The sequence below is a fragment of the Athene cunicularia genome, assembly GCF_003259725.1.
Source record: "Athene cunicularia isolate RWA chromosome 5 unlocalized genomic scaffold, athCun1 chr5_part1, whole genome shotgun sequence".
Taxonomy (NCBI): domain Eukaryota; kingdom Metazoa; phylum Chordata; class Aves; order Strigiformes; family Strigidae; genus Athene; species Athene cunicularia.
Genome location: NW_020799101.1, coordinates 12,451,142 through 12,477,586, shown reverse-complemented (window position 1 = coordinate 12,477,586; position 26,445 = coordinate 12,451,142). Strand labels below are relative to the sequence as shown.

The 26,445-nt window shown below is 37.2% G+C and overlaps 1 protein-coding gene across 2 annotated transcripts in view; it reads left to right on the top strand.

Moving 5' to 3' along the window:
- PPP2R5C (protein phosphatase 2 regulatory subunit B'gamma) overlaps nucleotides 1-26,445 on the top strand; it is an 84,480-nt gene that overhangs the window by 28,644 nt on the left and 29,391 nt on the right. For both annotated transcript variants that reach the window (XM_026849534.1, XM_026849533.1), the window contains one exon: nucleotides 22,377-22,576. In XM_026849534.1, the coding sequence (XP_026705335.1) occupies nucleotides 22,508-22,576 (69 nt within the window). In that variant the 5' untranslated portion in view covers nucleotides 22,377-22,507. The remainder of the gene's footprint in view (nucleotides 1-22,376; nucleotides 22,577-26,445) is intronic.

The following is a 26,445-nucleotide window of genomic DNA, read 5'->3' as shown; positions in this document are numbered from 1 at the left end:
GCTATTGTGGTGCTCAGATAAGGGGAGCAGGAAGGCCTCTGTAGCCCCGTCCCTCTCGGCTTGTTAACAGCCGCACGAAAACCCGGGGAGGTCGACACCCGTGCTCCATTAAATGCGTTTTGGGAAGATTGAAGAATTCGTAGAGGCATTGCATACACAGTTAAAAGCAGGTTTTACTGCTTTCTGCCGTAACTCTCCCATCCCCCTTTCAAGCAGTGCTGATGTCAAAGGATGTGAAGTCACTACCCCAGAAAGGTACTGAGTGGGGGGAGGGAAGGGCCAAGTTATCGCTATACACTTTCTATAGAATAAGGGCAAACGCTTGGTGTGCTTCAAAGCCTTTTTTGTGTGAATCGGTCAGATAGAGCTTCTTTAAAACTCACTGCAGCTTGTAAAAGAATTGGAGGAGGAGGGGGGGAAGAGATGTGACATTTGTTATGAAAATATCCTTTATGTATTCAGAAAGCATTTCCTAGAAGAGATGCCATTCAGCTTTAACAAGCAAGCTCTTACGTGCCTGTCGCTTTGTGCAGCTCTGAATGTTGAATTTCTTCACAGAATATGTTCTTCTTGCTTTAGACAATTAGTGTGTTGCAAATCTACGTTTTTTCATATTTCAATGGGGAAAATACGTGTTGGTGTGACACTTTTGCATACTTGAGTGTGTAGCTCGTGTTCAGTATTTTGCAGCTAGTAAAATTTTACGTTACTAAGAGATTTTTTGTGTATTTTTTTAGCTGGCTGTTAACCAGCAAAAGGTTTTTCTTGTTTTAATTTCCTCCTTAAGGTGGTTTTGCTTTATAACTTTTTTATGAAAGCAGAACATGTATTAGCTGGGATCAGCACACCTTGAACAATAGCATTTATATGCAAGAAACACAGCTGATAGTGGTCTTAATCACCTTTGTTTTTCTCAGTTTTCACTGGCGTAGGCTAGATGTTAGTACTGAAAAGAGTATTTTTTCATTAATGTTCCATACGCTGAAAAAATTATGCTTTGAAAGTTTAAAAAAAAACCCCAACTGTTCAGCAGTCTGCTCCTTTAAAACAGGAGCACTGCTCCTCATGTATTAAGAAATCACGATTGCTCTTTACCTTTTAAAAGAGCCGTATATTCTCTGTCTGAAGTGAGACTGGATATATTCTAGAAGACTCTAATTTTGGTCTGTGAGTGGGGGGGGAAATGCAATAAAATTCCCTTGAGTTAGAATAGGGACTGTGCTTGTTGTCAAGGGAATATCAGTGCAACTGCCTGACCTGTAGACAGGCCTTTGCTTTTCACTCTGCGCAAATCACCTTAATTCTGTGATAGATGCTGCCTTTTGGAAGGGGAGAAGCACCATCTTTTAAAGGTTTAAGCCAAGGTTGAAATGAGAATGATGAAATCTTGTAAGGGATGAACCTTAATAATCCTTTGTCTCAATACATGAACAAGGTTCTTGTCAGTGAATTTATCCATGTTGTTGCTCCAATCAAATACATAATTGTGGAAACAATGGATTTTAAGAAACTGTTCTGAAATTTACTTTCCTTAGACCTAAATTTTTGGTGCACTGGATAGTGCAGTAGTAAAGTAGATGTTAAGGGGTTTTGTGGTTTGTTTTTTCTTGTGGGGTTGGTTTGTTGTTGGTTTTTTGTTAGTTTGGGTTTTTTTTAATGGGTGATGAGAGTGGATTTTCTTGTAAGCAGTTAAGGAATAACTGGGAGATTGTTTTGCATTTTTCTGGTGGTAGGAACTAAGATGGGTTTCTAGTATTACAGCCCGGGGGAGTTTCTTGACACTAGAAGAGGAAAAGCATCTCTTCCATAAATACGAATATACAGAAGTTGTTTTGTGTGTTTGTGTGTACCTCATCCCACTAGCTTCTCTGATGTTACCAATACTACTCTGCCTCCAAAATGAAGCCTGTCAGAACAATACATGGAAAATTAATAGTGGTAAAAAATAACTGGTAACTGAAGCCTAGTGATACATGTTTACTGTATCTCAATCAATGCTGGTTTTACAATTATTCTTTAACATCATGTAGTATAGGATTAAATTTCTAGAAGTACTCCTCTTTGCAGCTGTAAGAGCTAAAACTTCAGTGTCAATGTGGGGGGAGGGCAAAAGCCCCTCTGTTTCTGGTGGATCTAGTCTGATGTAGTAGATAAGGTGTACTGCTTTATCACGAATTTTATAGAATCATTAAATTAATGAGATAGTGTGTTGTGTTGTATTTTATTTTACCCTTATATTGTAGCTACCACATTTGGCCTTAATCTTATTTTTAATCTGTGAAGCCTTGCGGACTATGCTGTCAGGACTTCTCTCTAAATAAATACTACAGTCTTGCTTTTAAAGTTAATTCTAAAGCTTTTATACCCGGATTATACAGAGTATGTAATATTTGTAGAATAAAAAGGAGATCTTCTGATTTGGCATTGCATGGGAGCTTTTTCCCCTTCCTCCTGCCCCTTCTGAACTGCTGACAGCTTTATTGTCTAGACTACTTAAAGCTTTGCCAAAGCAGCACAGTTGGAAAAATAGATGCAAGTGGTTTTTAAAAATTATTTTATCAGCCTTGTGAACAGGAAATAAGGGTATCATAATCTTACTGACTGCTGTTGCTGTCGCTGATATCTGCACCATCATCAATAAGGAGGAGCAGTAAGTATTTGTAGGATGGGAGGTGTTGGGGCCCCAGATACCCTGTCCTCCAGCAGCTCCTTTGGCTGTGGATGCTTAAGGTCATCTTGGATGTGGTGCAGCCATGTAATCTTGAGTCACACTGCTGTGGGAAGAGCTGTGAGAAGTCTTGTCACGGTTCCCCTTTCACTCAGAAATTGTCTTCAAGCTCAGGCCCTTGGCCTTAGTCACTGCCTCAGCTGGGATGCACCTATGTGGTGGTCCAGCCACGTACCTCATTGATCTTGATCCTGATGCATTGACTACCTGACTTGGTGTGTCTCTATACTGTGGACTTGTTCAGCAGCCACTGGACTATTGGCTTACCCTTGATCACTGTCCGTAACACCTGCTCTCCTTTCTTCATTCAGATACTGTGGAACTATGCCCTTTGTCACAACCGTAGACTGTTGGCAGTTGTTCAAGACAAATGTGTAGAAATCAGGTCTGCAGAAGATGACTTTGGACCTGTTGTTAAAAAATACCAAGCACCAAAAGAGCCTAATCCACACTGAACACAAATGGTGTGGAGCCATTACTGTGTATGTTATTCGCTTGTGCTGAAAGCACTGGCTCAGTGAGAGTGTTTGGCCTGCAGGAGTAGCGAGCCCTTGGTCATTCCACCCACAACAGGCTTTCCAGGAGATCCGAGTTATGCTACTGCTGCAATTATCTTTCTAGTGTACAAAGACAGTGCATAATAGTCAGCTGAGCTGCTTGTCATTGGTTATCATGGTGAACTGGAAACTTGCCTTGTATTGGAATGATCCAAAGCTTCCAAGAAAATTAGTTTCAGTTTGAGCAGCCATTATGGCCATGAAATAACTGCTGTGATCTGTGATCCTGGATAGAGACTTGAGCTTGTAGCTGGCTGTGAAACAAATGGTGTAGCCAAAGCAACTGATTGTGGGACATCTGCATGGAAAGCTCCTTTAGGAGCTTTGTGTGTAGACAGGTCCCTAGCTGTGAAGATGACATTAGGACATCAGAGAAGAGGGTATTATTAAGTATAGTGAATTTAAGATTTTTACACCAAGGAGGGAAGCAGAGCTGGATGGTGCTTTCAGGATGCATCATTCTCCTTATGGAGCCCTTCTGGCAGCTAAATCCCTAGGGTGATGGAAGTGCACTCAAGACCTTGACAGGAGGATCCACATAAATGAGATGAGGCCTGGGGGAAGGAATTTGATTTATATCTCAGCATTTCAAGCAAAGAAAGCAGCCGTAAAAGCAGCATGAATTAGGACAAACTTCAGACTTACCAGTTCATATTTACTGTTTTGAATTGTCTTGCTGAAAACTGCAGCTGTATTACAGAGTGCGGTTACAGCTAGAAGATATTTGTAATTCATTCAGTAGGCAGACTGTAAATGTTTATTGCAGGGGGGCAGACATTTTTCAGTTCAGTGCTGTTAAGAAAAGTCTCTTAATACTGTTGTATCAGTAAACAAGTAGCCCAAATCTCAGTGTTTTTATAAACTCGAGACACAGGTACTTGAACAAAATACAGGTAAAACTCTGATCTGAAATGGCAGAATAAGGAGAATATAGAATTTAGTTCAGTGGCTTTGTTGCTGACTGGCTGGGTCTAATATTGTTTGTTAGTGCTTTTCAAAAATTATTTTCAAGGTGTTTTGCAAGACATACTGAAAGTTGTGTGGGAAGGAGGGTGGGAACACCCTGATGTACCGTGTTCTCAACTCTCAACTCAAACAGATGCTTCCTGTAGGCCATAACCTGTTCCAAGTATCTCATTGTCCATCCTTGTCATCTGCCTTCTAGAGCAGAAAATTTTTTTTGACAGATTTGACTTTGTCATTATTTAAGTTACTTTAAACTTTGTTAAAGATGCTTTGACTCTTTTTTCAAAGATGATGTGAATGTTAACTTTGTCCGGTTTTGGTTTTGTTTGGGTTTTTTTTTTTGTGGTCCTTGTATATATTAATCTTGAGCAAGGGATGGAGGAAGGTAGTTCATATTCCATCTTGACTTGGTGGCTTTCTACAGGGCTAAAAAGTCAGTGGTAATGTTTTCATAGCTGTATATGTAAATGTGTATATATATGTATATATACACATATATGTTTATGTGTATATATATAAATGTATGTACATATCTGTATATGTAATGTATTCACATCTGTACACAAATATCTGAGTATTTAGGTAGAAATTTGTATGCTTGTTGAAGTGTAGTGAAAGATTATTCTTCTGTTGGGTTAGGTACTAACACAGCATCAAGCTTGTGGTGGTTGTGTTCTACCCAAGGTTGGGCCACTTTGCATCTTGGAGCTGAAAAATTACTGATCCCCATGAACTACTGTCAGGTTCTTACAGCAACCGAGTGCTATCTAGCTATTGCAAGGTGCATTTCCACTTACTTTGTATTTTCATACTTGGCTATGAAAGGTCAAGTCCCTTTTGACAGTGTGTGAACATAGGAAACAACTTTGAAGTGAGCTGTATATTGCATTTAAACCTGAGGTATGCCGTTTATTTCTTAAAGAAGAAAAGCTTCACACTGTCCTTTAGAAAGAACCCAGCATGTGTTTCTTTTTCTTGGAAAATAGTTGACCTAAAGAAACTTCTATCTAACCATACTTGCTAAAAATCATGATGACTCTTGCTTTGCAGGAATTGTTAGAGCTAAAAAAAAAAAAAAAATTAAATCCATTTTGTAATTAAATGGGAAGCAGAGGCCAAAACTCATGTTTCAAAAGTAATACAGAGCCAAGTCAGCATGCAGAACAGTAGCCATTAATGTCATGATGTACAAAAGGGGGCTGAGAGAACTCAGTTGGTTTGGCCTGAGGAAGCAAAGGCTGAGGGGAAGATCTTGTCTTCAGCTAACTAATGGGAGGGTGCAGAGGACAGAGCTAAGCTCTTCTCAGAGGTCCACAGTGGCTGAGTGAGAAGTAACCAAAAGGAGTTGCAACACAGGAGACTGCAGTTGTATACAAGGAGAAAAAGTTTTCACCATAAATATGATTAAACACTGGATCAAAATTCCAAAAGGGGCTGAGAAACCTCTGGGCTTGAAGATACTTAAAACTTGACTGGGCAGTGCCAGGAGCAGCCAGGTGTATCCAGCTTACCTTGCTTTAAGTGGGGAATTAGACTAGCAGAAATGAGACTGTCCCTTCTGATGAAAATTATTCGGTGATTCTGTCATCCTTTGCGTGTGGAACCAAAAAAATGACTAGCTTTACCATATATTACAATAACAATTTTAATGCACCTTTAAAAAAATTTAAAAGCAATATTTTTATTGTAAGCTCTTTTTTTTTTGTATTCTTTTCCTTTCAGCTACTAAGATAGACTTTTTAGTATGTTTGGTGCCAGCCTGCCTATTAGTAGTACTTTTACCTCTGTGTTAACTCAGTTTTCAGTGTTACGGTGCTTTAAGTGGTTCTTTCCCATGTGTTGACAAAAGACAGATGACTGAAACTGTATGCAGTATTAAAAATATTGGCACAACAAAAGGATGTTTTGTTCATTTCTTAATATTCTGTTAGGATCTCAGCAGTAGTAAAAAACCTGTGGCAGGTATGTGTTTTTTACAGAACATCCATAACTCTAAAAGTATCTTCCAAAGCCTGAACTCATAAATGTACACAGGCAGCTATTTTCACCCACATTACTTTACATTTGTCACCTTTTGGAAAGATCTAATAGATCGAATTCATTTACTCAGTATTGTGAGATTTTTCTGTAGCTCTTTCTAACAAGCTTTAAACTGACAATGAATACATCATTAGCAAACTGTGACCTTGCTATTCATCTTCTGTGGTGTTCATGAAAATGTTGAACAGTATCATTTCTACCACAGATCCTTACAACATGTTTCTGGTAATCTTCCTGCATTATAAAAACATTATGTTAAAAGTGTAAAGATCGAGGGATCACTGTCATCTACCAACTTTCTAATACTGTCCAATAACTTGATAAATTTCAAACACATTTTTCTTTGTATGTGCTCAGTTTGCCTTTTTTGGGGGTATTAGTGTTTTATTATAGTCTGAAACTGGCCTATGCTGATCATGAAAGCATACCTAAAAATCTGTCACTTTTCATGCTACTTTTTTTTTTTCTATTAGTGTATACTGCAGTGGAAAATGAATATCTTTTATTCCTTCTGTATTTTCTTTGTAATGATAATCCTCACCTTCACCCACATCTTGCATTTTCCACATAAGTAGGTATTTTTAAGGGATGAAGTATTTTAACTGGTCTGAGCATGTATGTTTATTTAAATATTAATTTCCTTTAATCCTTCAACACATTTAGTTTTAGTAAACATTTAACATACTGTGACTCTTTGTTGTGAGAAGTGAGTAAAATCTTCATGGGAAGAAGGATACACAGAGTAGACATCTTAATTTTTTTCAGAGAGGCTTCCATCACAATGTTTAATTATGCTAATTCTCCTTCAGCGAATTTAAAAATTGCAGCTACTTGTAAAATTGCAGGTTGTTTTTACTTTTGTGGGAAAATTCCTGTGCAAAAGACTGTCAAAACTTTTTTTAGTCCTGCTAATCCAATAAATGGGATTTCCCATGGCTAGCACATGTTATCTGTCCTGTTTGGGGGTCATAGTTGGTGTTGGTTTTGGATCAAACGGATAAACCTTAGGTAAGACTTAAAGGAGATAAAAATGCTTGTTCTTCCCTTTTTTCACCCATATGAGCCAATTATAATTGGATAATCTGAAGGGGTGAGAACTGTGTGTTTGGGCCAGTACCTGTGCCTTCCTACCAAGCCGCCCAGACTCCATTGGTACTCAGCCTGAGCTTGGAGCTCACAGTCATCCACCTTGTCCAAAGTTTCCTATATCCTCATAGCAAGATCTCATCCACTGCTTTTCTTTAACATTGCTTAACCAGTTGTACACTGAATCATTAGCTTTGAAACCCGTCTGCTGTTCCTTTCTAAAAGTGTTGCCTGAAAAAAAAGAAACGAGCCCATCTTCCTCAAGAACAAGCATTCTCAATGAACCTAGGCGCCTCGTATCTGTAGGATTGTGAAATGCTTACTGAAGAGTTTCATCAGTGAGCATTGGATAATAATCAGAATTGTCAAAGGACTGGTATTGGTACAAATGACTGTGTTACCATATTGCCTCTTGTGTGGTTTTGCTAGGTTTTTTTCGAAGCACATCCATTTACAGCCCCGGTGCATAGCCAGATAAAGACTGATGGGTTTTTGCTGGTATATACTGAAGCAGCTCATGCAGAGTATTTTTAAGACTTGACCAAGAGCAGGCTTAACAGAGGTTGCTTAGTTATCGCTCCTATTGCATTTAACACAGTGACATGCTTATTAACTCTTCACTTCCTGTGCATCACTTTTGGAGGATATATTTTACTGCTTTTACTCTGTATGATCTTGTCATTTGGTCATACCTCTTATTTCATCTTGGGCTGTTTTTACATATGAAGAGTGTATGTGTAAGGTCTGCTGCTGGAAACAATGAGGATTTTAAGTGTTCACACTGCACTTAAAGTCCTCTAAGGGTATGACTGTAAAACGTCTGGAGGGGACTTTTTGTTGAGCTCAAAATTCCGTGAAATTATAGGAAGGTAGTCAGATGGAATTTTTAAGTTACTTTTATTGACTCATGGTGTAATTTGCACGCCCTTTCAAGCAAAGTTGTATTGGCCCAAGTTCATATTTTCCCAAATTTTTATTTGTATATAAAAAAATCTTCCGTTTCATGATTGTTGTTATGAAATATATTTTAAGATTAAAATTCAGTGTCATCTGTTTCTGAGGAAATTTTTTTCCATTTATGTCCAAAGCTTTTAATAAATAATTTAAACTTCTGTGGAGTCAGCTAATTCTCTCCATGTGCTGTCAAATAGCGTTAGCTACTGAAACTGTATTGTAAACTGTGCAGATTAAGTGACCACCAGCAATATTTAATAGATACAGAAATATTTACATCATACGCAGACAAGATGTTCCTCTGGTGGAGGTGGTTTTTATGTTCTAACCTTTGTGCCAGAGGTAAATACCCTATAGCAGTGAAAGTACAGCCTAACAGAGCTGGTACTTGGGCAGGTACTTGGCTTCTGCCCACATGCTTGTCTCAAGTGACAAAACTTGAGTTAAAGGATGCTCTGATTGCATGAGATCGTAAAGCCAAGTCCGCACCTCTTCTAGTCAATTCCACTTAATGCACATACAAATCATGTAGTATCTTTTCTGCTATAACTTGTCAATTAAGTTTTCTTTTTCAAATGTGGTTAAAATTAGGGGTGGTGTCTGACTCTGGATTGTTATCAGTAGTAGAAGTTAAAGTTTTATGTCAGTTTTCATAATTGCTCTTATTACTGATAATCTGAATTTCATGAAGTAAACATTTTCTTTATAAAGTTATATAAAGAAAAAAAAAGATACGTGAAATGTAAAGTATGTAAAAAACAAAGTAAAATTATTAATTTGGAACTTAGTTTCTAGTAGTCTACTAATCTGAAACTGTTTCATTTTGAGGAGCTTTATGGAAGATTTTCAATTTGCATTTTTTGGAGTAAAGTTGCCAGCTGTGTGGCTTCACACAGCCGCTAGAACCAAATTCTCATATTGCCTTTGTATTTAAATTGAAAGCCAGTGGTGCAAAGGTGTCCTGTGTTCTTTCAAGCCATGTTGGAAAGAAAGCTTGAACTTGATCAAAGCTTGAAATCTCATAAGTAGTATAAGGAAAAATTGTGCTGTCTTGTGAGTGTAATAAGTTTTTCTTCAAATACATTTCCAAACAAACTATAACTAGTCTTAACACTAGAATCTTTCTTCTAATGTATCCCCAGAGTATTTTAATATCTTTTGCTCCTGTTACACCTAATTTTCTATATAAAGTATCCTAAAATCCAAAAATTGATGCACAGGGTTTTTCTGAGGACTCTTAAAAGTTATTTGCATACTATAAAAACTTCTCTTTTGTTCCAGTAGGAAATTAAGATCTTACTGACCTTTGAATCAGAATAAACACATCCTCTCTAAAGTAAAATTTTGAGCATATGCTTCACTGCATAACTTTTCTCACTCCCTCTTAATGGAAGCCTGGTATTCATTAATTCATTAAAATACCCTTAAGGGGTAAGGAATCCTAAAGCTTATTTTTAAATGGAAGAAATTAAAGTAAATTGTTTTCTTTACACATCTAAATCTCTGTTTAAAAAGAAAATTGTAAGTAAAATTAATATTTTGGGAAATGTGCTGGAAGATGTCTAAACATGTCTGGGGGTTCTGGACGTGCAGTAGTGGGTCAGTGTTAGATTCATAGCTCATAAAGCCAAGCAACTTGATTGTGCCCTGTAAATTTACAGATTTGTTGGAGTCTCCCATTTAAATGCATTGTGTAATGAAATTCTCCACTCTTCTGTGTGAGAGGAGTGGAAATTTGGTGCAAGTTACCAGCAGAATGTCTGCTTTTCTGACAGCTAAGCAACATACTCTGTTAGGGGCACTGTTGCTGACAGGTACAGTTTCTGTTCTTACTAGAATTCCTTTGTGAGACTGAAGATTAGTTTGACTAGAGATTGAAGAAATATGTTTGAAGGAAAGGTACATTCATTGCTTTCCTCATATTATCAAAATAATGTTGGATCGTGCAGGAATGATTACTGAGTTAAATGGAAAATTATTAAGCACTTAATTTCTGGCAAAACATGCAGGTGTCTTATATCTTTAATCTTATTAAGATAGGATTATGTTGAAAGTACATATTTTAGTACACTTTGAAATGGGCATAAGTGGCTTTCTACTATACCTGAGTCAAAACTTTCCTTACTGAAAGGTAATTTTAATTTCCCAGCAGGGAACTGCTGGTAACTGCTGGTAGCATTTGAAGTAATTGTTGTTAGCATGTGACATGGCCAGCATTGGGTGCTAAGCAAGTTACTGAGCTCGCTCTGATATTATTTCTTTCTTCTTCCCAAAACGTTGCTGTCATGCTTGACCATTTCTTTTAGCTGTGTCACATCACAAAAGGTGCCTGAATTTCACAGGCATACAGGACTGAGGAAGTGTTGCTTACGCTAAAAAGTTAGAAAAACTATGCCCTGAATTAGAAAGTAGGATTTTTCAGGAAATTAAAAAAAAAAAAAAACCACCAGCACCATCACCACCACCCCCCAAAACCTAAAACCAAACCAAACAAAAACCCACACACAGGGAATGTAACTTACTATTAGAATTTATTAAGAAATTATTCTCCTGAAAACCACAAAAAAGTCCTGGTGGTATTTGGTGATACTTTTGCATATCTTGTAATGACTGATGGAAGTTTTAATGCTGTGTGGTGATTAGGATTGATCTTAATTGTTGATTATCCATTCAGGACCTTAGTTTGCATCTCGGCTCAGTTACCTGAACTTTTGTTAAAGCTCTTCCTGTGAACAGACTTCTGAAGACAGACTTACCCTATTCCCCATCCAATTTCTAATTTTGTAAAGTATGGAGAATGTAGAAAGCTGATTCAGTGTTTTCATCAAGGAAAGGTTATGGAAGCTTTTGTTAATTAAAATAAATGTTAGATTGAGACAAACCGGAAAGTGCATGTAATTGTGCTTATAAATAACCAGAGTTCTTGCATGGGGGCTGAGCATTTGGTTTAGGTTGCATTAGGGTGTGAGATCTAAAATTTGACTGTATAAAACCATGGGGGCTTTTCTTCATGCTTTCTAATCTACTGTGTCATCTTTCTAAGCCAACACAGAACCCAGCATTCTTCAGTGAATTCTTGTGATACCTGTTAACAGCTATTGTACATGTCATCATTAAATTCAGCTGTTTTGTCATTCAGAAGCATCCAACAGAAAGTAAGTGGTAACCCTGGCATTTAGTATATGTCCAGGGAGTGAGGAGAAGAAGTAGCAAGCTGATACGCCTTGGGGAAGTAACCAAGTTATTTTACATTTTGTCAGTTGATTGTTCCTTGAATGGTATTTATCATAGATGTGTGACAGGTAACATTGATTGGCAAGTTAGTTACACTCATGTGTGGTATCTGACTAGAATTATGGGTTGGTGTGTGCAATTTGGGTGCTTATAGCAGATGGTTAGGCTTCATTAGCTGATACTTATTTCAACCAGGTGTTCATGGGTTTCTTTAGTTTACTTAATATAAATCTTCTGAATTACACCATGCACACGTCCTGTAGTGTAACTAAAGTCTGGTCTCACCACAGTGGTTCATTTTTTTCAGAGAGACTGTTATATATAGTTAAAAGCAGTTTTAAAGTTTTCAAATGCAGTTGAAAATGTTGCATAATAGGTTTGTTTTTACACCATGAGAATGGATTCAAGGACATTGTAAAGGCTAGGAAATTGAGGATTTCTCTCCTTCTGTAAGTGCTTTGTGTTTAAAAATTAGTTTTACTGTCATATTAACTGTATGCATGCCAAAAATATGTACTGAGAGTTCTTTCTGTTTGGTTTGTCTCTTCCCTTGTTAGGGCAGGTTTTTCTTCAGTTGTCTATTTGATTATCCTCCCTGTCATTTTTCTCCTTGATTTTCAGGTGTGATTTTTATTTCACTAGCTCAAGCCCATTTCTGCTTGTTTCACTTGTCATTTCCTGTATAAGCATTCCTGTTTTCCTCTTTATGGTGCATTGCCTTTAAAGTATTTATACAGTTACCACTTTTCCTATTTGTAAACATTTTACTATAGTCTAAAAGTCCTTATTTCTCTTAAATATTATTACAAACACATTCTCAAGGTTGTTTAAAATTTCATATGGCTTCTAAGAAAATAGTTGACTTCTGATAAAATTCTTTGTATAGCAGAAGCTTAGGTGCAGGGTGTTGTTGGTCCACTTTTGAAAAATCATTATATAATTAGGTGCACAGATTATTCACTGTTGATCTACTTTTATCATCATTAGACTTATGATATCACCTGGAAAATACATTATTGGAAGTAATTTTGGTGCCTCAGATTTAGTATGTAAAAATTATGCCAAATAGTGCAAAATGACAGTAGGCTTTTTTCTCACTTCATTACCAGTTAGTCCTTAAAATCTCCCATCTTAAATCTGTGACAGTTAAATGTCATTAACTTAGTTTCTCTATCCTCAAAACCACAGTGTAATTTTATTGTTAGGAGATAGCTGCCACCAGCAATAGCCTTCAGCACTGGATTCCTCAACGACTACAGCTTTCAGAGGAGATTAGTGTTGCGAAGCACCTGTTTTGAGCTTCACTCCAGGACTGACAGAACACGTGGTTCTCATTCCTTTCAGGCTCTCTTAAAATGTGGGGACTTTGGGTGGCAGCTTTTTTTTTCTGTTGATGTTTAATTAGTCTCATAATAGTTTATTTGATTCTAACAGCCCTTCCTTTTTTCCCATTAAATGGAAGAATATATTGCTTTAAAAGTCTTAGAATTCAATGAAAAGCTGTTCATCTGGATGAAAATTTAGCCAAGAGTTTTCTTATGTAGAGAAAAAAACATTTTAAATGTTGTGTACTTTTCTACTTAATTCCAACATCTTGCACCTACCTCCCCCCTTTCTGCTTTTGTATCATGATTAAGAAATAGTTTTGTACAGAAGCTGTCATAGATGAAAAAAAATTTTCAAAATCTTAAATGGAGTTATGGCTAGATCCAGACTGCAGATCAGCATGGAAGCAATAGCACTGCTATTGCTTTTATTGAAAAAATAAGGCTTGAATATTCACTACTAACCAGGAGTTGTTCTCTGGAAATAAAACTTTTTAAAAATAAAAACACTGGAGTACCTGAATGTCCAAAAAATTTAACTTCTTGAAAATAAAGTGAAGTGCAGCTTGCTTTTGAATCCTAGGTAGAAAATGTCCCGCATATATATGATTTTAAGTATTGTTCTCAAATTTCCTATTAACATAAAGGCAAGTAGTTCTCATATTTTGGGTGGCAGTCTTTATCAGGTGCATTACCAAATGTGAAACAGCAGCAGTTAGGAATAGTGCAGTTTCTCCAAATGCAGGGAAATGAAAAGCATCTTTTATTTCCAGCTACAAATATGTGTTATTGGAAGAACAGCCAAAAGGTATTTCTGGCAGCAGCTCAGTTCCTTGAAAGCGAAGGAGTGGACATAGTGCATAATTACAGTTGGCTCTCTTTCCCCCACCCTCTTCTGAATGCCCAGACTGCTACTGAGTGTCACTGTGCTGCATAAAGGCAGCTGATGCAGTCAAGGGTCATGCTTTGGAAATTTCAGTGTGCTGCCCAAGTACTGCTTGAGATTGGGAAATTCCCTTGTGCCATCCCCCTACCATTCTCAGCTTGCCTTCTAACTGGCCTCGAACAAAACAATTTTACTATTATAATAGCTGGTTGGAATAGTAAGCATTTTCTTGTAAACCTTAGGGAAGCTCTAAGTACCTGTAAAATATTTTTAATTATTGATCAGGAGTTTTTTTGGGAATCATGAGCTTTGTTGTTGTAGGTCTGACTGAAAGTCCATCTAATCTTCAGTGTCCTGTTTCTGACACAAAATGCGTTGTTTCAAAAAACCCCTCAAAACTGTTGAACTACTTTGTAGGAGTGTTTACAGGTATAATACATGGTAGTTGCAAAGGAGCTTAAACTTACAGCTCAGTTCTTTTGGAATAAGCCTGCATTCTTCTATGACACTTTAGATTGCTTACATGTGCATCCTTTTATCTTTGATAGTGAGATAAAGAGGGGAAGTTTGCTCCTCTTCTGTGACACTCAAAATGTTTATATATCATGTTCTCTTGAGTCTAATACAAGCACTCTGTTTTTCCATGAGTGTTTCTGTGGCTTTGGTTTCTGTGGTCATTTTTCTTGTTTTAAACATTTCTTTTGCCAAAGAAATGCTTCTACGGGATCAATGATGTTCCAAAGAAAACAAAAGCAGCAGTATGTTTTATGTATTTTCTAGTCCAATGTATGCATACAATATCTTGCCTGCTTTGAGCTATCCGCAGCCAAACTCCCACTCCCAGGGTTGCTAGTTAACTATAAAATGTATTGCATATTGTATATAATTATAGTACTTTCTTATATTCCTCAAGTTTATTTTTAAGTGCTGCTAGAAGTAATAGCTTTAATTAAACTTTTCCAAGCATGAATTGGAAGACTACTTCCCTCTGCCACCCCCTTATTTGCAACATCATGAATTAGGATAGAATACTCTTAACTGGAAGAGTGTCATATCTAACTAGTGTTAATTATTGTCACCATGATTTCAATAAAATCAGTGAAAACTGTAATGAGTTTGTCAAATAATAGAAATGCAATAAAAATTAAGTTCTCTAACACAGAAAAGTATTTCTTGCTGTGGATTAAGATAGTAATTTAACTGTTTCAAAACAAAACTGAATTTTACAAACATTAAACAAGCTTTTGAACTCTTTCTAGTTTTCTGTGATTGTCGTGTTCTTTTTTTTACAGACTTGATCACTAGTTCTGGAAAAAGTGCTAATTCTGGTAAATCCATGTTTCAACAGATTATGTCCTTTTTCCCATGCTTTGCAGTCTTCATGTCTGACAATTTCCATTTTTCTTATTATTTGAACTCTTATTCTGTGAAAAAATGCTGCCATGTTACTATCAGAACATTGCAAGAGACTGAACTCCCCTTGTTGAAGGAAAACTACATAGTGCAAATTACAAGACTTCACTAAATCTTTAACGCTGCTTGATTTTCTAATGGACATTAAATTTGAACTACACTAGTATGTGCTTTTGACCAGCAGAAGGGACCGTATTACCAATATTGGTATGTTCTGAGCAGCATCCTAGTTGACAGTTAGATGTTGTTTTTCCATATCATTAAAACACTAGCCCTTCAGTAGGTTTGCAGACGCATTTCATAAGATGTACCATCTACTTGCAAGCAGGAATCGGCTTACATGCTCTGGCTTTTGCTCTACACCCGTGTCTTAAAGAAGCAGTTACTTTTAGCATGTGGGTTTTAGTCTTTTTTTTTCTATTGTTTTGCACATGCTGCTTCTCTGTGTGGTGGTCTGTGTCTTCTTTGACTTAAATGCCTGTGTCAGTTCCTCTATGAAAAAAAATGTAGCTACCCATTTAAAATGAGAGGATATTTTTTTACTGATGTGTGTGTACATAGCCTGACTAGTAGCTATTTTTCTTCTGCTGAAATGGGGAGCTGTCAGCCAATCAAAACTGGTACCTCTGCTGAGCCTTTATATATATGAGCAAGAAAGTGCTCACACAACTGAGAAGTATTTTATCTTCTGTGTGTATTTTCTGCAAATTATCAACCATGTCTCCTGTTTTCTGCTTTCAAAATGATGTAACATAGTGAGTTTTACTGACCACAAATTGTGTTTTGTGGTAGAAATTGAATCAACTATTCTTCCTGTCAGGACATGACCTAAAACCTTTAAACTTCTAGGTTTATTTCAGTTCAAATCTGTACTAGAGAACAGCTGTTTTGTGTGCCATCTCTGGGTCACCTACTTACCCTGCCTTGCCTTTTGTCCTCCATTCAGCAACTATTAAGTTACACCACTGTCATAGAAAAATTGGCTTCTGTGAAAAAGATAGGGGATGGATAAATCATCAGTGTCCAGTGATGACACAATTACAATACCAAACTAAAAATCTGATTTTTAGATTTGAAGGAACATGAAAAATGTTATCCAGAGATCCAGAGAACAGTAAGTTCTTTGTAGTCCTACAATGCAAAAATGTTCACGTATTGTACAATACTGAATGTATTTTCAGGCATGTAAGAACTGAACTTAAGCGATTTCTGGTTTATTGTTACTTTTTCTATTTCTAATTTTCTTAAACAAGGCAACATTTGTTTTAATATGAAGACAGGAAAAAACTTGATAGAATGTTTCAGTTCTGTAGCAACACTGTACCTTGGGGGGAGGGAGGGAAGGTGGTTTCTCAGAGTGTTGTAGTCTCTCGGTAGCTCCTGCATGCATAATGATGCCACATCCTGGCTGAGAAGCAAGCAAGGACGGAGGGAGGACAGTTACTAGTGTGAACAGTTTGTTTGCAGTGAGCTCATTTACCTTTAACTTGCAGTAAGAACTGCTGAAGACCTACCTGAAGCTTCCAAGAAATTGTTTTCATACAAAATCAACTGTTCGAATTTTAGAACCAATTACCTGTGTTCTGCTAAGGCAGTCGATAGCTGTTTACCTGGCTGTTTCAAAATGAGATATGGACTGAAAGTGCTCCCTTTCAGAGAGTGATATAGTCTGATAATAAAAGCACAGCTGGTATCAGTTATACAGTGGAAAGAAACACATTCTGTACTTGCCAGCAAGTTTATGTGACAAGGCCACAGTCTAAGATGGTGTTGAAGATTTAAAATTGAATAGCTACTTCTCTGTCAGTACTCTTCATCCAGAAGGGTTAGAGCTTTGTTGTGGTTTGAGCCTAGAGGGCAACTGCACAAGCACGCAGCAGTCCCTTCCTCACAGCCTGTGAAGGACAAAAGGCTTAGGAATTGAGATAAGGACAGGGAGAGGGTCACCCTTCGTGCTGCAGTCCTCCCAGCGGGAGGAACTACAACAGCGGGGGCCCCCTTCCCGTAGAGACTCGCCCCCCTTCGGGCACAGCCTTCTGCTCCGGTGTGGGGTCCCCCACAGGCGGATCTCTGCTCCTCCGGTGACTTCCATGGGTGGCAGGGGCGGCCCTGCTGTCTCACCACGGCATACAGAGGGGCGCTCTGCTCTGCCACACCTCCCTCTCTTCTTCCTCCTTCCTTCATTCCTTCCTTACGTTGACCTTAGTGTTCGCAGAGTGTGCTTGTTACACATCCTTAAAGTTCCAACCCCTGCTCAGGTTCCTCTTATTAAATACGCTGTCACAGATGTGCAACCATCACGGCTAACTGGCTCAGCCTTGGCCAGAGGTGGGTCCGACTTGGTGCCAGGGGAGCTTTTGAGAAGCTTCTTACAGGGGTCTCCACTGTAGACCCTTCTCCCACTACCAGAAACCCACCACAAACCCAGCACAAGCTTGCACCTTGGTAGTGTAAGGGAAGGAATGTTGTTTTTGCATATTCAGCCTGATGGAAATGGCAGGAGCGATTAACGCGAACTGTTCACAGCCATTGAAATCCCTGACCTGGGGCTAGAAGACAGGTAATGCTTTTGTCAACTGTGATGACCAGTACTTGGAAATGGCTTTAGATGGACGCAGATACCGAGGGACTCGGGAACCTGAATTTTGAACTTTTTCTGTCTTAGTACGCTTTGCGTGATGAGCTCTTGCATATTAACTTCTCCGCCCTGGAGAAAGCCAAGGTTCATTTCCATGGACATGCGAGGTGTGAACACATACATGAAGGGGCGTATCGGTAGGCGGTTCGGGAAGTCTGTACACCCTGTAGTACTCAGCCGGTGAGGACTCAGGGGAGGGAACTCGCGGTCGGGAGAAGGGGTGTAAACCATTGCACGGTGGCTGTTAGGTGCGTCCACCTGGGGGGGGCGCCCGGTCCTGCAAGAAGGTAATAAAGAGTGCTCCACCCCGCACCCTGTCTGAGCCCTTGGTAACTGGCAACTGAGCGTTTCTCACAGTAGGTTTCTTGTGTAACAAATCTAACAATTACTCTGGGTTTAAAAGGAAAGAAATTCTGAACAACTTGAAAAGTACAAAAAAGCTGATTCCCTCAGGCCCATAGGCTTACATTGCTATGATAGTACCTCCCTTCTTTGATACTGCTAGTGTATTTTTTTTCTTACAAAAAGGACAGTAGAATAAATAATGTGGATTTAGGCATAAAATATGCCATTACATATTTGTGTAAACCTGTGTCAGGAATTGCTGGGCATCCAATCCAAATATAAGACTCAAATTCTTTGTGATTCTGGAAAACTATGCTCCTGTTCTAGTAGACCAGAAATATCTCTCATTTAAAGTATGATTACTGATAGGGATAAGCGTTTGGATTGAATTAAGAGTTTTAAGATTATACTAGTGCTACTATTTAGAAACAGATTCTGTGAACATGATGTAAATAGTAGCTAACAAATGGAGGGGGGGGTGTTTATGGGGTTTTTTTGTTTGGACTTGGTTTTGGAGGGGTGTTGTTTTGGTTTTTTTAAAAAATGCTCAATTAATAGCTTCAAATGTCAGTTTTGGAATAATTGTAAGGAGTAGTTTCTGATTAACCATGGTCTTCTCATGACGTTGAGGATTGGAGCACCGGAGTTGCACAATTATAGAAACTTTTACCTAATGACACTCATCAAATATGTCGGTTAACTTCAGCAATTGGAAGTCAGGAGTTACCGCTTAATTGAAGTGGAAAGTGATGTAGAAGTCGATGTGCAGTCAATTGATGGAATGTAACCAGATAGTCCCTGGCATGTGGCTGAGGGTAAATGACTTCTTGGGTGTCTCAGAGTTGCTCTGCAGGTGTGCATACATTCTCGGCACAAGAATTATGGTCTACTCAAGTCAGCTGCTTAGCCACCTTCAATTTTCTGTCATGCTGAAATCATCCTTTCAAACCTTAAAAGTCGAGATGATCTTGGTTTGATGGCAAGCACTCCAGACAAGTACCACAAGAGATTTGAGGTCTGGACACTTGAATGAATGCTTGATGAATGTTTTTAAGGGGGAAGAAAACAGCAAATAAAACACAGTTGCTTAGAAATATAAAATTCTCAGTCTGTATAGAAAACACTTCTCTCTGATAGAATAACAAGGATGACTGAGCTGCTTAAAATAGTTAAGGCATTTCAGAATAAATGATGAGAGGTTGCTTACCTTGTTGAGGGTGTTTCTTGACCCTCTTAGTCTTCAGTCTTTAACTTCTGAGATTAGTAGTAATTGCAGCTTTAATGTTTCCTTTCAGGTTAGTGTACTGTAAATCACTGTAATTGTATGTCCATTACTTGTATGAATATAGTTTCTGTTGAGGCTTCAGATTTTGTGGAGTATATATTCATAACAGTATCCCCAAGTCAAATTGTCTTGTTACGCTTCAGGTTGAACCACTTTCCATTTCACAGTTAATTGGGGAAAGGCAACCACTCCAACCACTTTGTACATCCTAGACTTTTTACATTTAGGTCATAAATTTAACTGGCTTTCAGGATGCAAACTAATTGATTAAATACTCTTTTTTTTCCAGAAGTTATTCATTGCTATAGTTTTTAATCCAAATAGACAAAAGTGTGTGTATTCAGATACAGAATTTTTGTGGCTTAAAGTATCTTCAGTTTGTTCAAAACATTGGACAGGAATTTTGGTTTATTTGTCAGAAAGTTGTTCTATTTGGGGGACCTCTGTCATTTAGCACCCTCTTTTTCATTCTTGAAGTCTTTGCTATACCAGGTGTCTTGATGACACTGAAGTCTGTAACTCATGGTTTCTTTCATGTACATTTTTATTCTCTATGTTCTTCAGGGCTATTGCTTTACATTTTTTTTCAGGAATTAATCTTCAGAGCAATTCAGTATACATCGAAAAAAAATGCCAGCTGTTTTAAACCAAATATGTCCTCCAGGTTTATTATAACAAAAATACTTTTGAAAACAACTTCTCTTGGGGAGGGAGGAGCTACTCCAGCTTTTGTTACCTTTAGAAGTTGTCAGGTACTTAAAGGAGAGCAACTCATTGTATTTCATCAGCTGGACTGTAGATATGTCGGACATTCAGTTTATTAGGTTGTACATGTACGTGTTAGGCTGTGTGGTTCAGTAGTACCACTTGAAATACTTTGTTTGAAGGTAGCTTTTGCTGTTTGTGTTCAAGGAAAGTTTAACATTTTATGATCCTCTAAGGAAAAAGAAAAGTCATCAACTGGAAGAAGAAACTTCAGAATTATTTACAAAGGCAGTCTAGTCTTGCTTTGGTTTTTAACATGCTATTAATGTCTTAGCAGTTCATACCTTAATAATAAAAAAGTAATTATGCAGAAAAATAATGTGTTACAGTGTTAATTTACACAGATTATCTGTGGTATGTTCACATTTGTTGTTTTAAGCTTAGTGCTGTAGTCATGTGGCTATTTTAACTGTTTGACGTGAATTTTTGCTGCTGTCAAAATACGGTACTACTTTCTTTACCTCTGGCCAGTTACCTTAGTATTTCCGAAATACTGAAAGTTTAAGGTTCCTTTCCTGAAAGTTTTTGCTGTGTATAATGATCTGTAATTTCACATGCATTAGCCATCTTAACTCCTCATGGGATTACTTAAGTGAAAAATAAAGCACATGCAGAATTGTCTTGCCTTGAGGCTAAAGCTCACTAGAATTTAAAAGGCATAACTTCTGTAACTGTTGAAATGTTAGCAATAGGAGGTATTTTAATTTGTTGACATATACATGTTTCTAAAGATCTGTCTAGTGTTAGTTCTTTCTTAACAGTAACCTAAACTTAAACTTCTACATCTCTATCTGGACCCAGTGATTTAGGCTTGCTTTAGTTGCAAAATATAATTGATGGTTTTATGTCAATATGAGTATATTTTTAATTTTTTTACAGTTCTTTGTAAGTAGTGCTGGCTTACTTACTGATTCTGTGTATCAAGTTTGAACTGTGCATACTAATTTTGCTTTACATGCAAGTGCTAAATAATTCATTACAAAGGATAAGCAGGGAGGATTAAGGTGTAAAGCACAGGAAGTAAAAATTGGGAGGTAAAAATTTAACGGTTTTTTATAACCTAAGTATCCTTGTCAAACAATAAAAATACCACTGCACAGAGGACTGTATAAGGCAAGGTGACCTTTGTCTCAAATACAGTGATACAGACAATGAATTATTGTGTGTTACCAAACAAATGCAAATATTCTTGTTTGTTATTGAAGATGAGGGAGTCTGGTCTCAGGATATCTGAAGCCTGTGAAATACTTTTAATAGGTATCACAGAAGAGAGACATCAAAATAGTTTATTATCAGCTGCATCTGAGTGATGATTAAACAATGAATAAATATCAGATGAGGTATTTACTCAATTTGTTTTAAAATTTACTGTTAATTTTTGTCATATATTAAACCTGGTGATTAAGTATGGCCTTTTCTAGAAGGCCAGTGTAATTTAATTTTGCAGCAGTGGCCAGAGTTAACCAGACAGACTCCTCTTACAATGCTTGAATAGATTGATAATGCAAGTCTTAACTCTTGTACATGTGAAACAAACTTGGAAAATAGTGTTACAAATTGACCAAATAGTTGAAAATCCCAAGTGTGTTGCTCAGGTTTCTTTAAACATTTCTTGTGTTAATGAAGTATAAAAAAATATTGAGTACTTGTTCTGTGCTTTGATGTGGTTACTGCAGCCTGTTGTGTCATAGGAGGTACTTGATATAAAAATTAACTCTTTGAGATAGCAGCTCTCAGGTTTAAAAAGTGGCTCTGGGTTAAATGTAATGCAGAAACTGAAGATCTACCCATTTATCTCTAATATTAAAACCAGAGTATTTCTATAAATTAGGCAAAATATTCTTTATACGAACTGAGCTGTTTGGGGAATTCCTTGAGGCATTTTTTTAAAGGATGTATTTTTTCCATGTAGTAGCTATTTCTGGTGAAGGCAAGTATGCATCACTGTTGCAATTTTGTTAAATGCTGTCATGTACAGTGTGTTTTACTGGGGTTCATACTCTGTATCATTATATTACTGAAAGTCATTTGAAGATTCAGAAAGCTTGCTTGTAGTCTTAAACTCTGCTATGCCAGTGTTTCAGGAAGTAAAAATGGGGAGAAGAGTAAAGTCCACTACAATGTAATTTATAACCAATTATTTTCACTTTTCAGATGTTCCTCCTGCTGATCAAGAAAAGCTTTTTATCCAGAAGTTACGACAGTGTTGTGTACTTTTTGACTTTGTTTCTGATCCACTAAGTGACCTAAAGTGGAAGGAAGTTAAACGAGCAGCTTTAAGTGAAATGGTAGAATATATCACACACAATCGCAATGTGATTACAGAACCTATTTACCCTGAAGTAGTACATATGGTAAGTGATTTAACAATGAGAACTTTTTTTTTAATTCACTACTGATTCTTCAGCTGTTTCAATTTGTCTTAAGAAATCTTCAGAAAATATGTTTGCACATCTGCAAAATAATACAACAGTGCTTTTAAATCCCGTTGATTCCTCTTCTTTGTAAGATAGAAACTAGACACATGAAGCAGAAGTAAATTATTGTATAAATTGGTAAAAATGAAGTCTTGTTTTAAAAAAAAAAAAAAAAAAGTTGCTTTTTTTCCCCACACATCTTTTTTTGGAATAGGTGTTTATAAAAATAGAGAGGAAAGTTAAAGACATCTAGTTGTTTAAAAAAAAAAAAAAGTAGATTTGAAAAAAAAAAAAGCTATTAGAATTAAGATAATTAAGATCACCTGTGCAACGTTGACTCTAAACTTTACATAATCCCATTCAGTACCAGCAATTGATTTTATTCTGTATTCAGTGGTGACAATGAGAGTCAAGAGTTATTTAGTACACAGGATGGCAAATGAGGGGTCTGCTGGAACAAGCTATGTGAACCATTCAGACATGCATCATTTCTCCCTTCTCACTACCTAAATCCTAGCCAGGTAGACCTGGTTTATTTCTCTGTGGTGCTTAAGTCCTCCCCAGAGGAGGAGGTGGCCATGAAATTACAGGAGAGTGTTTCAGTGTTCATTGTGGTGACTAGCCAGCAGTTGCCTGGAGTAGCAGTGGGGTTGAGGTCTGTAGCTGTTCTCTGCAGTACACTGAGAACAGAAAACATCTTGTGAATTCCTGACTACTAAGCCTACAAGAAACTCTGGACCGTGTGTGACACAATGTTTTTTCCCAAGGCTTTATAGCTTGGGGTGAATTTCCAGGGGGATAAGTGCATCTTTAACATAAATACGAACTTTAGAGTTTGAGGTCCTCCTACAAATCAGAGACTTTGAAGCTTCTTCAAAGATTTTAAGGATTTATAGCATGAAAGATGTAGCTTATTCTGAAGATCACTTGTTATCTAAATCAACTGTGTTTACTGATACAGAAGTTATTTTCATGAGAACTTTCGAGTACATGAGGATTATGTATAACTCTAGATGTCAAACATGAACAAAAAAGCATTGAGGATAGTTAATGAGGAGATGCAGGATCATGGCTTTTCCCATGTCTTGATAGCTTATTTATATCTGTTTTTTTCTAATTGATTGCTTGTTTTGGAATACTTGACACTGATGAAGAGGGAGTTATGAAAGAGAATAAGCCTGCTGAGGCTTCATTTAGGTAAAGTGGAGTTCATGATGAGTTCTTGAATATGTGTCAGACGTTAGTGTTCTATGTAAGACGTCTTAACTGCCTGTAACTTTTGCCTTATTTGACTGAGGAGAATATATACTTTCTTTGGTTTCAGGTGCAACTAATGGTAATAAAGTCTACACTTCAGTCAGTAGTAAATCTTGGTGTAGAGTTTGGCTGTTGTCTTAATTACCAGTGTTTTGCTGGGAGCACACAGCATCTGTTTGAAAATTCTTTCAGTGAATTTAAAATGCTTTTTAAGTGTAAGGTTCTAAAGGGTGAGGGGTTTCCTTGCATGGGACTTACACAGCACTGTGACAAGACACTGTCAGTGAAGACACCTGGACTAGTATTTTGCGGTTAAACTCAAGATAGCAATTCTTTTAGGCTGCTTTTAGAAAATAGTTTTCTTTTGGTCATCTGTTCCAAAACAACTGTATTCCACCTGCAGTAGTAGTATCAGCTTCTTTCTTTCAGGCATGTACGTGTAGATTGAGGTGTACTTTTGTTAAGTTCTAGCAGTAGATTTGAGTTAATTGTGTGAATTTTAAGGGGGGAAAAAAATCTAATGTTTTTGTGTACTTTAAGACTTTTTCAGGAGACATTGATAAGTTGTGTGCTGTTACTGCCACTGAATTATATTAATAAGAAAAAGTGTTTTCAGCAGAATTATGAGAGTGATCAAGAAATGCTTGGATTTGATAGCAAATCTTGGTTTGAAAGTTTGTGGAGTTGGTAGTTGGCATGGGAATGAGGACTTCACTGTGCTGTTCTGTTCATCTTCACGATTTGGAGGTTATTTATGTATGTGCATATAGAGATATACATGCATATATATATATATATATGTGTGTGTGTGTGTGTCTAATTTTTGTTTAGTTTTGTTAACATTATTTAGGCCAAACACTTAGTGCAATGAATTTCACAAGTTACTGTTTAATAGTATGTTTCCTTTTCAATAGCTTCAAATCTTCTTTCTTTCTGACATGAGAAGCATCTACCTTATCATCTGGTTCTTCTTTATTCTTTATATTCTAGTGCTCATGCCATGTCCATCCACCCCACCTTTACACCACTTTTTTGCTTCAAGTGTCCTAATTTATAGTAAGGTCTTGTCTTTAAGCTACATATTCACCGAGTGGATTAGTTCAGTTATTTAATGTCAAACATAATTTTCAAAAGATGTGAGAGAAATTAGTTTCTAAAATGGATTTAATGTTATTCTTCAGAGTGGGTATAAGAATTTCTTCCCTTCCTTCCTCAAAGAGACAGCTGACTTGTCCTTCAAATTCTTTTTACATTTCTAAGCAAAGATGTGATGAGAAAGGACATGTTTTTATAAACGCTTGTCTAGCAAGTTCCATTTCTCAGGTATAATATAGTAAGGTTGGATGGATTAGCCGTCTGATTAAATCTTGTAAATGCAAATGATAAATTATTTTTTCAACAGAAGTGTCACAGATTCTTATTTAGATTTTTTTTTTTTTTTTTTTTTTTTTTTTTTTAGCTCGGCTTTTGAAGAAAACAGGGCTTTATGAGAATGTTCTGTTGTGCACCAGTTTCAGAAGCACAGACACTTAGGATATTGCGTTTGTAAAACTTCATAAAGAGTTGCTAGCTATGCAGAATACAAACCGGAATTAATGCTGCTTTCCACCTTGGGGAAGGATGGGCAATATCTGGATTGTATCTGTTTTAAGAGGTACTATGAAAGTGAATGTCAATATGAATATTCACTTCCACAGCTAGCCAGCCAGAGGGTATTGAGGAGAGCTGTGAGGAGGCTAGGGCAGTACTAGATGTGGAGGTCCGAGGTTGTAGTGTTCTGAGAAAGAAACAGATCAAAAGCATGTATATACAGCTTATTTCTGTAGCTCCCAGAAAAATTTCTTGTGGATGGTAAATTAACGTTTTTGTGAAGCACATAGGCTAATACTACTTTTTAAAATTGATAATATATAGGAACAGATCTAATCTTATTCAGCAACTGAAGCAGTTTTCACTCCAACTTTTCATGCATTATGAAAGTAAATTACATAGTTATACCCATGATGAGGCTGATATTTTTTGTTTGTTTGGGGGTTTTGTCAGCTGTGGTTTTTTGTTTTGTTTTTTACTCCGATTATTGGTCTAGAATAAGAGAAGTTACTGTGAATAGAAGTGTACTACTTGTGGCGCTATTTATCTATTAGGATGGCTTTATTCACATGAATATAGAAAGCGCAGACTTTCAGATTATACAGCTTGTCATTCAGAGCTGTTCATGTCAGGCCTCACTGAGGCTGCTCAGCAGAAGGGAGGAGAAAATATGTAATGATATCTCTGATGCTTACTTGCTTGAAAATATTCTCTAGTGTTACACAAAATGGATCACCAGAAAAATAAGAGTGCGTAACTACCATTGCAGCAAACATATCTGTGAAGCGGTAAAAATGCAAGTGGTTGGCTTTTCCTTTTTTGTTCTCTCATCCTCCAAAGTTATGTCTTTTAGGGTCAAGTATTGTCAGTGCTGACAGCACAGAGAGTTTTGGCACACTAGCCCAGTTTTCACAAAGACTTACATTTCATAGATTTGTAGGGGCCTGTGGGGTTTTGTT